The sequence below is a fragment of the Podarcis tiliguerta genome (genome assembly GCF_965153285.1).
Source record: "Podarcis tiliguerta genome assembly, chromosome: 1".
Lineage (NCBI taxonomy): Eukaryota > Metazoa > Chordata > Lepidosauria > Squamata > Lacertidae > Podarcis > Podarcis tiliguerta.
In genome coordinates, this window is record NC_139534.1 from 102,590,583 (window position 1) to 102,603,309 (window position 12,727).

At 46.6% G+C, this 12,727-nt stretch overlaps 1 protein-coding gene across 5 annotated transcripts in view; it reads left to right on the top strand.

The window, feature by feature from the left end:
• The window catches only part of PAX9 (paired box 9), a 34,715-nt gene that overhangs the window by 4,810 nt on the left and 17,178 nt on the right, over positions 1–12,727 (top strand). For all 5 annotated transcript variants that reach the window (XM_083453246.1, XM_083453247.1, XM_083453248.1 and 2 more), the window contains exon 3: positions 4,451–4,593. In XM_083453246.1, coding sequence (XP_083309372.1) covers positions 4,451–4,593 — 143 coding nt within the window. The remainder of the gene's footprint in view (positions 1–4,450; positions 4,594–12,727) is intronic.

The window sequence follows — 12,727 nt, forward strand, 5'->3', positions numbered from 1 at the left end:
GAATAAACCAGCGGCTGGGGGGGGGGGCTCCCCTCTTTCGTCCCGGAGAGGAGCCCCCCCCCCGCGTCCTTGTTGCGAGGGCCTCCTCTATGTCCCTGCCGAGCACCCGTAGCATTTCCTTCGCCGTTTAGGGCATCCACCGAGTTTCCAACAGCCTGTTGATGGCAGGAGTTCATAAAATAAAAACCCCCAAGTGTTTGCGCTTAAAAGGTTCTGTTTCCACCCTAAATGCCCTGGCTTAACCGGCTTGTGGATCCCGTCGAAGGCTCGCTGCGTTTGTCAGCTTTCCCTGATGGCTTCGATTTAAGATTCGGTTGAAATCTATGGGACTTGCCCCCAATCAGTCCTATCTTAGGATCGAAGTGTTCTCGCCCCTAAATGCTTACGGGTTTTTGCTTGGAAGGAAGTCAACTGGCCCCATGGATTTCATGGCGAAAGAGACGGGGATCATAGTCACATCTGGAAGTGGGCTCTAATATTGAATCAGGTTTAGGCTAGAGACATGCAAACATTCAGTTTTCTGGTTGCAACCGCGCAGCTTTCAAACAGTGCAATCCTATACCGGTCGACTCTGAAGTAAGTCCTATGGAGCTCAATAGGATTTGCCTCCTCCATCCGTAACCGGATATAGGTTGCAAGCTAAATATTTCAAACAAATAATTAAAAAAACCCTTCCGTAGTAATTTGCGAGTTAGTTTTCATTACGCATCTCCTGCCGTAAAACGTGACACTATTCCATCAAATCGACCTTGAAAATAATTATGTCAAAGATACTTATCACTACGCAGGGGCTGTCAGCAAGAGAGGATGATGGGTGACTTTCAACAACTGCGGAGTTTTTCTTAATCCAGTTAGGCCCAAATAATTTCCTTCCTTTGTGTTAGGATGGAATAACTGGGCGCTGGAGTTTGGGGGGTGGGGTTCGTTGAAAAAGGTGTGGAAGGTGGAATGGAATGTCAGATCTGCCCGTCCACATGTACCTTAAGCACGTCTACTTGGAAGTAAACACTTGTTAATTCAAGGGCGCGTAAACGCTGCGCAGAACAAGATTGGAATCCAATTATTTGGAACGCTCCAAATGCATTTTCGTTCCTTATTTGAACGTTGTAAATTCAAACCAGTCTCGAACTCAATGGCATTTACCTCTTAATACACAGGTATGGGATGTCACTGTAAGACTTCAATCCACCCATGGAGCCAGTAAATACAATTGGGGTACTCTGGAGGAAGTGGATTCAGGCGTGAAACCAGAATATGTGCTAAAATGACGCCATACTGCCCTGTAACACCCCCCCCCCCAATTTTCTGACATTAAATATATTGCCTATTATCGATTACCGTTTATTCATGGAAGTGAGTGACTGGAATGAATGGCCACTTCTAGTTCGCCCTGTCCTAAGTGGTGGTCTTCGAGGCTGGGGAAGTCCAAAACTAGGTAGCTTTTTTCTTTTTCTCTTTTTTATGAATTATGAATGGCTAGAAACGCGTTTAGGATGGGACTTAAAAGGCAAACAAAATTGTACGGGTGCTGGACAGGGACATAACAAGGCGACCCAAATCACAAGTCACAAGGCAAAGTGTTAGGAGGAAAGACCTTCCATCAGGTTAAGCGGAAATTTAACACAATTCATTAATTCTGCAGGTGTTCGTGGTGGTTTGTCCTTTTGCGATTAATTAAATTAGAATTAGTTTGTGTGTGAAGTATGAAGTTAAGCTTAGCTTCCCGGTGGACAAAGCTACTGGTCATTTGCATGGCTTTCTCCTTTGGTAGACCCATACAGGCTGAAAAAGTTTGGAGGAGACTTTGATTCGTGTGTTTGTATCTATGTATCTAGCGCATCTAATATTTGCACAACTATAGTCAAACACAGACTGTAGTCAAACTACAGTCAAATTTCCCCCCAGAAGTATTAACGTAGATTTATTTTTATTTTTAAAAAAGAAGCAGCCACAGCAAATACCCTTTTACGAGCTAAAATTACCCCACCCCTTTAAACTTAATATACCCCTATGCTCAGCTGAATATCTGTGTTACTTTGATTTCACTGGAACTTGTTTGTGTTTCAGAATATTATTAGGATCGCAGCTTCTCTGTGTCAGGGACATTAACTGCGATCTCCAGCAAAGGAAGGCAGACAGGTTTTTCAATGTTGGTTTGTGGGAGCTCAGAGCTCTCTCCTTTCTAACATGGTAAAGCTGAAATCGTAAACACGTTTGCTGGCGAGTAAGCGCGCTTGACCACAGAGGGGCTTACTTCCGAGGAAACACATTCCTCGGCAGTGAGTCCTACTGGGAGACATGTGCATCCTGCTCCTTTATACGTTTATTCAGAAATAAGTACTTATAAATAGCTGTTTATCGGACCGTAGGATTGGGGTTTCAGTTACTTGAACTTTAAAAGAAGGAGCAGAAGTTTCCAGCTTTCAGGCTATGGAAACGCACTAGGCAGGGAGGAGATGGGCTGGCTTCAGTCTGTTTTATTTGCTTCCTTACAGCGCAGTTGCATGCGTGTCTCCTTAGAAGTAAGCGCCATTCAGTCCAATGGGACTTAGTCTCAGGCGAGCGTGTCCAGGTCTGCAGCCACTTCTTCGAACCACTCGTGGTTGCACTTTACGCGTGCAAAACCAGGATCTCTTCACAGTGAAGGCAATAAATAGCCTCCGTTAAGTGATCCCGAGTTTGCGCTGTTGCTTAACAATTTCAGAAGCCTCTTCCTCGCCAGGTCAGCTGGCGGTCCACCGTCTCTTGGAATCATTCAAGGAGCCAGGAGGCGGGAAGCTGGGTTTGCACCGAGGGACTCCGCTCGGCCTGCCGCCCCCGCACCCCGAATATACTTTAACTGCGGGGGAGGGAGAGAAGGAACGAGACCCTCGGAAAATAAGAAGACTCTGGGACGGGCGGGGTGTGCGCGGCGCATTATGAGCCTGCGTTAAAACCACAGCTTGAAATAGCGTTCGCTGGTTGTTGATGGGCAAAGCCTGGCAGATACCGACTGAGATGCCACCAGAAGCTTGCGATGCGAAGAGAGGTCCCACGTTTTCCCAAGTCGGGGCCTCCTGTTGCTTTCATTTTCATTCCTTTCCCCCCATTTATTTTTTTGGTAATGTTCATGTTGGATGGTGGTGAGAGAAGCGATCTAGCGCCTGGCTGGGCTGATTTACTAAGCCTTAATAGGCTGAATCCCTTGACTTAAACAGGAGGCCTCCGTTGGAGCAGATTTGATCTGGGTTGTGGGTCGCGTCGGTTGCGATGGCACCGCAGTCCTCAAAACCACGCTAGATCCAGCGCCTGGGAAGTACCGCTGTGGAAACCATATAAATCCAGCGGAGGCGGTATACTAGTGTCGCCCCGGCAAATTTACTCCCGAGTAAGCCTCGCTGGACTCGGTGGGACTCGCTTCCGACTCAACGTGCGTGGGATCCTGGCTGCAGGGCTGCTGCAACCCTAAACCCATTTAGTTGGGAATGAAACGTCATGGGATTTACTTCAAAGTAAACATTTTTAGGCTGGGCTGCCCACGGGGCTTGAAGAGCCGCTGTAATCGAGACGGCTGATTTCCGACTACCCGAAACCTTAAATCCTAGGCGCATTAAATAGAAACAAATACCACTGATTTGAACGATTTCAAGCAAATTTGATTAGTTTCACGACTTTTCCTCCCAAGGAGGGGGCGGGGAACGGTTTCAGGCTGGGGGAAATGAAGACCTGGGAACAAATGGCACGGAAACCCCCAGCCCGCCTCCATTAGGAAGGTTTCCAAGCCCCGTTGATTGCAAAAAAGGGGTTTAGCACCCAAGGAAGGGCGTCCACGAGGAACAGGGAGCCAGAATTGCCGCCCCCTCGATGCACCAACTTAGCAACAAGTTCCATTTGGGGTCACCTGCATATTCCTGCATTGCAGCGGGCTGGACTAGATGACTCGGGGGGTCCCTTCCAGCTCTAGAGTTCCATGATTCCTTGGAGAGGCGATCGGGACTTGCTTCCGGGTCAGTGCGGTCAGGCACGAGGGTCAGTCGCCCTTTTCCTTGCCCCGGGAGACCTTGGCTAACGAGGTGCAAGTAGATGAGGGTTTTCACGGGGGGGGAGAGGAGCTGGGCCCCGAGTCTTTGGTGGAGATGCAAACCCCAGCCGACCATGGGCGTAGCCAGGATTTATGGGGGGAGAACGGGAGGACACCCACCTGTCATCCTCTGACTGGCTCTGTCTAGCAGATTCGGAATGAAATGTCTCAACCACAGTTGTTTTAAATTTCTTTTGACCCCAAGCGCTAAAAAAAATGTGTCAAAATCTTTCTACAATTTCTCGATTGTGGGGTGGGGGACAGCTGGTACCCCCCTGGCTATGCCCCTTGCACCCGGCCCTCCCTTGCGCACGAGTCTGCTTCCTCGGGAGCCCCGATCCGAGGCCGGCGCCCCTGGCTGACGCTCCTTTGCCCTGTCTTTACTCGCAGTAAGCGACAGCTCGCCCTACCACAGCCCCAAGGTGGAAGAATGGAGCAGCCTGAGCAGAAGCGGCTTCGCGGCCACAGCGCAGCACGTCGCGGTGAACGGGCTGGACAAGAGCTCCATGGAGCCCGAGGCCAAGTACAGCCAGGTAAAAAGCCAGCGCCGGTTGCCTGGAAGAAGGGATGGCGGGGGGGGGGGGATTGGAGGAGGGGTAGGAATCGCAGGATGAGCTCTCAGTGCCCTTCCCTGGTGGTGAAGTAGTTAGTTGGAGGGCAAGCCTGGCCATGCCTACTTCCAAGTAAGCCCTCCTGAATCCAGTGGGGCTTATTCCGAAGTAAGTGTGACTATGGTTTATTGGCTTTTTTCCCCTCCCTGTGCCATATTCCAGTTGAGTTCCAATATACTTACTCAGCAGAATCATTTTTTAACTTCCAATAAAGAGAGAAACGTTTTCAGACTGCAACACGCAGCGATCTGGACTACGGTTCCGGATGAAAGCCAAAACAAGCTGCCTTCTAGCATGAGGGTGGACAGGATTTTTGTGGGGGGGGGGCAGGCCCTGTTAACTATGCAGTTATTTTTATTGATTTGGGGGGGTCAGCTTCCCCTCTCTGCCCCCCCCATTGGCCAAGCCCATGCCTTCTAGTAAAGCCAGGATCCAATGAATTGCTTTAAGTCAATCTTCCAACACACACCTATTTTGGGGTGGGATGTGTGTGTGTGTGTGTGTGTGTATGACCCTCCTCTCCACACCACCCCCTTTTGGGGGTGATATTGGGGTATCACATAGTACGTAGCAGCAGAAATTCAGGATGGTCCTGCCCAAATCCTGTGCACGCTTCTTTTGTCTTCAGCAAAGCCAGGACCCACAGGAGAGAGTTTGGCTGGAAATATATTCCGGAAGCAGCCTCAGCTCCCATACTGAGAGTTGGATCTGGCTCAGTTACTTGAACTTCATTCCCATTGAAATCAATGAGGCTTAAGTGAAGTCATGACTAACTTGCCCCATTGATTTCATTAGGCAAACTAGGCAAACTAGGAGTTAGGCCCAATGAACTCAATAGGACTTCTAAGTAGACATACACAAGATCATAGAATTGCATTGTTTGTCCTGTTCCAATCCAGAGTAAACCTGATTATATGTGTTATATGTGTTGGAAGCCACCCAGAGTGGCTGGGAGAACCCAACCAGATGGGGCCAGGTATAGATAATAACAAAATTATTATTATTATTTATTATTATTATTATTACTTGTCGCTTGTTGGAGAGGGGCTGGAGGGGAGGCTTGCTTTATTCTGAAGTGCTTTTGAGGTTGTGCCATTCCAGCGTGGGAGTACTGAGCTAGGCTTTCAATTAATGATCTGCCAGACCAAGAGTCCCTTCCTTTAATTTTTAGGTTTTACTTGGTTTTTAATAAGTTGCCTGCTTTCTTGGAACTGAAGGGGGGAGGAGCTCTGTCTTCTCTTAGCAAACTATTCCTTTCCTGCCCTGGTCCATTATAAGCAAACTGAATACAGTATTCTGCTACTGTCTCCAGGCTCCTTTCAGTGAAGCATCCTGAAGTCGTGTTGGTTTTGAACAGGAAAGGCATACAGCTCTATTCCACACATTCACTCAGAAGTCCCACTGTGTCCAATGAGGTTTATTCCTAGATAAGTGGAGACAATCAGCACCCTTACTGGGGACCAAGCCCCATTGAACTTGGTAATACCTATTTCTGAGTCAACTTGCTTAATCCTGTTAAGCGCCTACTTCATTTTCTTAGTGGAATTAACAGGATTTAAATGTCACCTTTGAATGGGGACTAGTGGAGATGACCACAGAAAAGCTGCATGCATTGGTCATGTGAATAGGCCCCAGAGTGCCCTTAGGACCATGGCATAACCTTGGATATTAGCTTTGTAATGTATTTCTATCCCGCCATATGACCCAATGGACCTCTTTAGAATTGTGGTGTGATCTGGCTGTGACATCTGTCACCCCATTGATTGCCAGGGTTGATTTGGCTGGCTAGGCGGGTGTCTGCTTCCTCCCTCACAGCTTCATGTGTGTCCCTTCTGAAGCTGTGTATTTGAGAGGATGACCATCCCAGGTAGAAGGCATGTACCATTCTTTGGTCAAGGATACACGATCGCTGCACTCCCCTGCTAGAACCTCCATACAAGCTTTGTAATGTACTTACTGTATATCCCACCATGTGCCCCAATGGACCTCCTTAGAATTGTGGTGCAAGATATATCGTGACACGGGTGGCGCTGTGGGTTAAACTACAGAGCCTAGGACTTGCCGATCAGAAGGTTGGCGGTTCGAATCCCCGTGATGGGGTGAGCTCCTGTTGCTCAGTCCCTGCTCCTGCCAACCTAGCAGTTTGAAAGCACATCAAAGTGCAAGTAGATAAATAGGTACCACTCCAGCGGGAAGGTAAACGGCATTTCCGTGCAGTGCTCTGGTTCGCCAGAAGCAGCTTAGTCATGCTGGTCACATGACTCAGAAGCTGTACGCCGGCTCCCTTGGCCAGTAAAGCGAGATGAGCGCCACAACCCCAGAATCAGCCACGACTGGCCCTAATGGTCGGGGGTCGCTTTACCTTTTATATATCATGAACCTTTATTCATTCTTTCTCCAAGTCTTTTATTTCTTCAACCTCAGATTAGTTGGTTGCTCCCAGTGCAGTTACCCATGTGTAGATGCTGCTCCAGGTGTGCTATTTCCATGCATATGTATCATTTTTCATCCAGAATGATGTTCTGCCTGTGGATGCTTCTTTTTGCTCATTGATTACCCTGACTTGTGGGCACATCCACTTAAACACAAATAACACCCTTCCCCAATATATTTTTGTGTACTGTAAATGCACCAGATTTTGAGGAATCAGTTCAACTGATTGATAATTGATTTATTTAAGAAAGTAAGAAGAGCTTGGCTGGATCAGATCAAAGGCCCATCTAAGCCCAGTAACTTATTTTCACAGTGGCCAACCAGGTCCTTATGATTATTCAGAGGCATGCAGTCTCTGACACTGAAGTATTCTACCATCATGACTAGTTATCATTGATAGCACTTTTCTCCATAAATTTGTATGGTCCTCCTTTTAAAGCTACCCAAGCTTGGAAGCCACATATTGTGGTAGCAAATACTATGTGCTGTATTCTTAAGTACTTCTTTTAGTATGCCCTGAATCTAAACAATCAGCTTTACTGGATGGCTCTCATTCATTCATAATTTTATTTGTATGTCTCCCCCACAAAAATCATACCCAAAGCAGCTTACAAAACAGGAATAAATTTCAAAATCAAATAGTGCAAAAGCAATTTCATAATAGCATAATACCTGCATAACAGCAATACAACATATAAAAACATAATAAAAAAATTCCTTCCAGTAGCACCTTAGAGACCAACTAAGTTTGTTATCAGTATGAGCTTTCATGTGCATGCACACTTCTTCAGATACCAGTGCACACGAAAGCTCATACCCATAACAAACTTAGTTGGTCTCTAAGGTGCTACTGGAAGGAATTTTATTTTGTTTCGACCACAGCAGACCAATACAGCTATCTGCCTGTTTATAAGGTAAAGGGACCCCTGACCATTATGACCAGTCATGACCGACTCTGGGGTTGCGGCGCTCATCTTGCTTTATTGGCCGAGGGAGCTGGTGTACAGCTTCCGGGTCATGTGGCCAGCATGACTAAGCCACTTCTGGCGAACCAGAGCAGTGCATGGAAACGCCGTTTACCTTCCCGCTGGAGAAGGTACCTATTTATCTACTTGCACTTTGATATGCTTTCGAACTGCTAGGTTGGCAGGAGCTGGGACCGAGCAACGGGAGCTCACCCCGACACGGGGATTCGAATCGCCGACCTTCTGATCGGCAAGTACTAGGCTCTGTGGTTTAACCCACAGCGCCACCCGTGTCCCTACCTACCTGTATATAAAAGCATGCAAAAAAACCCGTACCATAAATACAATGAGATTACATCAACATCTAATATCCACTAGCAAAAATAACCAGGGAGCTTGACTGTGTCAACTTGGTCCTAGAAACTCCCCTTCCATCATGTCACATACAGGCTTCCAAAGGCAAGGTGTGGGTTAGCTGGAAACACCTCTCTCATGATGTTGTGACTCTGGGTTTTGGCACTATGAGAGGGGAATAAAACTTTCTCTCTTTTCATGTTTTGCACACCATGCCTAATTATATACATCTCTCATTAACCATGCTTACATCCTTTGTGGTATCTTTCCTATTGTCCTTGATGCTTTGTTTCCTAATCTGCAACATACTGTACATTCAAAGTTGGCTTCTGTTATTGCAGTTTTGAATAACCCCTGCCTGCATTCTTGGGAGATTTGACAATCTTGACTTTCCATTTCAACTTTCAAGGAGTTTCCTCTCTTGAAGTCAAATATGCCTATGTCAGACTTCCTTGACAGTTGTCCACATACGTAAATGCTGAATTTGAGATTACTATGGCCCCTGTTTCCAGTAAGTTTGACAACATTTCCATCTCCCACCAGGTCCTGGGCACCACTTAAGTTTAAATCCAGGATTGCCTCACCTTTTTTAGGTCCTATGACCATCTGTTCTGCAGCATAGTCATTTAGTGTATCTTGACATTTTAGTTCTTAGTGGAGACCATAATGTGCACGTATCCATCCTTCCCATTACTATAACACATCCTACTTTAGAGGCCTTCTTGGTAGCATTCTCCATCTTGAGATCACCCTGGGCATTTAGGTACATTCCAAGTACATCATTACTTTGGGACCTGTCTTGCCACCCACAGCGATGCTGTGAAGGTGTCTTTCCCTTTTGGGATTTTCAGTATGTTTCCCCTTTGACACACAAAAGGACACCAACCTTTTATGCCCTGACCTGTCCTTCCTATAGAGTTTGTGTTCTGAACCAGTGGGAATGACTCACTGGTTCTCTCCATTCCACTGGGTTATTATTATTCCTATTATATATATGCAGTCCTTTAATACTCAACACCCCAGCTTACCCATCTCTGTTCAGAGGCTTTTAGAATTAGCATAGAAGTCAGGTGTGGGCAGTGGCGTAGCGTGGGTTGTCAGCACCCGGGGCAAGGCAAGTAATTTGCACCCCCTAACCCGTGGATTTGCGCCCCCTAACCCTAACCCCCAGATGTTGCGCCCGTTGCGGCCGGCCCCCCCTGCACCCCCCACGCTACGCCACTGGGTGTGGGGAACCTCAGGCCCAGGGCCAGATACAGCTCTCCAAGCCTTTCTGCCCCACCTATGGCACTCTCCCTAGGCTACACCTACTCCCCAGCCACACCCCTCATTGCCCCTGCTTTGCCCTCTTCTTGAGTAGTTTTGTTTGGCTGGAGTGCATGCATGAGTGTAGAAACTAACTTACTGCACAAGGGTAACAGGTATGTTTGTTGCTGCATCCACTGTTTTTCTCTCACCCCACTGACCACTGGCACATGGCCCTCAGAAGTCACCCTCATGCCAAAGGAGCTGGTCACACCCTGGCATACACACTTGTGCATGGCATCTCTGTCCTCAGCTTCTGTTAGTGTGATGGCAATTGCTTGGAAAGGCTTGTTTTCTGTACTGCAAAGGATTTGGGTTACCAAACTGTTTGCAAACAACCCAAGCCATGGGATTGTTTGATAAGCTAGCTGAACTGAGGTCCTGTTGAAATAAGTGGGACAGGTTAGTAATGGTCAGTTTAGGTCCCATTGGTTTCATTGAGAACTAAATGCCGCTCAGCGGCCTGGATCCAACCCAGCATTTCTAAAGAAGTTGTGAAAGAGGATTCCCCTGCCCAGGTCTTACACAATTTCTAACACCAGCAGAGTTGTTACAGCACAGGACAGATTTCATTTTGAATTTTTGTTCCTTTGGTGTTTACATAGGCATATGTGATTTCTGGTTGCTCAAAGTTTATGTTGGACTGCAGAGGTGTGTAAACTTCAGTTCCTTGTCCAGGTCATGCTCATGCAGCTCTTGGGTTGAATAAAGAACTGGGAACCAACTGCAGCCTTGTTGTGTTCCTTTGAGTAAAATCCGCATACATGTGACCAGGTGCACTTTCATTTGCCTTTATCTCCCCTGGGATGTAACTGCTTCCTGTTCTGTGGATTTAGTGATAAGCACAGTGAGCACAAAGGGACGCAGGTGGCACTGTGGTCTAAACCACAGAGCCTAGGGCTTGCCGATCAGAAGGCCGGCGGTTCGAATCCCCGTGTTGGGGTGAGCTCCCATTGTTCGGTCCCAGCTCCTGCCAACCTAGCAGTTCAAACGTCAAAGTGCAAGTAGATAAATAGGTACCGCTCCGGCGGGAAGGCAAACGGCTTTTCCGTGCACTGCTCTGGTTTGCCAGAAGCGGCTTAGTCATGCTGGCCACATGACCCGGAAAAACTGTCTATGAACAAACATCAGCTCCCTCGGCCAGTAAAGCGAGGTGAGCGCCGCAATCCCAGAGTCATCCATGACTGGACCTAACGGTCAGGGGTCCCTTTACCTTTACAGTGAGCACAGCAAGTACTGTAAACCACTGTAGTGTAGTGGTTAGAGTGTCAGACTATGACTTGGGAGACCAGAGTTCAAATCCACACTCAGCCATGAAGCTCACTGGGTGACCATGGGCCAGTTACTTACTCTCAGCCTCTCAGGGTTGTTGTGAGGTAAAAAAATGGGGAGGAGAACTATGTAAACCACCTTGAGGTCCTTGGAATAAGATGAAATACAAATGTTATTATTATTTCATGAGGAAAGATGGAGTTTCTCAAATAAATATTTTTTTTCCTTCCCTCCTTTCTTTGGCAGTAGAAAAACCTGCTGGTGCAAAATGTGTATGATCCTGGAAGTAATCCCCATCTTGCTACTGCAAGGGATCTGCGCATAGCAGAACCCAGTACTCTGTAATATAGGGTCAGGTTGGGGACTAATTGGTGCTGGTCTGGAATGCAGTGAAAACAGGCCTAGATTCAACTAAGGAAGCCAGCACAAAGACTCTAGCAAGTGCAACAGGGCTTCCTTCTGAGTGGCCCCTTCTTGCTTCCCCAAATCTGCTTTAGGTGTGATGAAAATGGCCCCTAGAATAGCACAGAGGGGAATAGAGTGATATTGTTCCATCTAGCAAACAGAAATGCTTGTGCTGTTGGAATGACCAGAAGAGCATGGTGTTGAATTCCTCCTATAAATTATGGGTTAATTCCATCCCTAGGTGTCTGCTGTCTCTGCTCCCACTCCTTATAATATTAGGATAGCAGGGACTATCTATAGTGCTGTAGTAAGAATGACTGGAATTGAGGGGGCAAGAGTAGTGGGTTTTCTGCATTAGAAGGGCATTGAATTGGATGGCCTTTGAGGTCCCTTCCAACATTCCATACATTTGAAGCACATCTCTATCTCTGCCACCCCAGAAAAATAATAGGAATTGTATTTTGCTCCTCATAGAGCTTTATTTCCCAGCAGACTGTCGTTCCCAGGCTTCTGGGGAATTGCTTTAACTGCATGATGTATATGCAGTGTACAATACTATTTTTTTAAAAAAATATTTTTATTGATTTTTACAAATAATTTCTAAAAATCATATAACACACTTTCTTATCTTAAACAATGTTTTGGACTTCCATCAACTGCATCTGAAGATTTTTCCAGTCTTTATCACTTAATCTGCATTTCATTATTTTCAGTATTACATTTAATACTCCTTCACTAATAATTCTTATCATAGTTTTCTCTGCAATATTTCGCATAATCCTCCTTACAAAATTTCTTGCAATCCTACTAGCGTAATTGCAGCATATGATTCTAAGCACGTAGAACAGTCACCTAATGATGTAGTAGAATTGCTGGGGAATAGATGGGGAACCTTTGGCTCTCCAGATGCTGTTGGACTTCAACTCCCATCAGTCCCCGCTGCCTGGCCCAATGGTCAGGGGGAATGGGAATGCCACAGGTGGCTGAATATAGGTCTCCCCTTTCTCTCCTCCCCCCCCCCCCCCGGTTTCATTAATCTCTTTCAGGAAAGAGTTAATAGTGATGTTAACTGTTTAGATGCACGAGGGACTGTGTTTAACAATCCTCATCTCTTCATATCAACAATAAGAGAATAGTGAAACAACAAGATTTCAAGGCACCTTAGTGGCTAACAAATGTAAGCTCTCGTGGGCCAGAGTGCACTTCATCAGATGCAAGAGACTATTTGTATCAGACATTCATAAACAGTTTATTCCCAGCCATGAATGGTGCTAATTCCTCTAACTTTTGTGTCACTTAGTAAGGCTAGAAGTCCCAAAGTG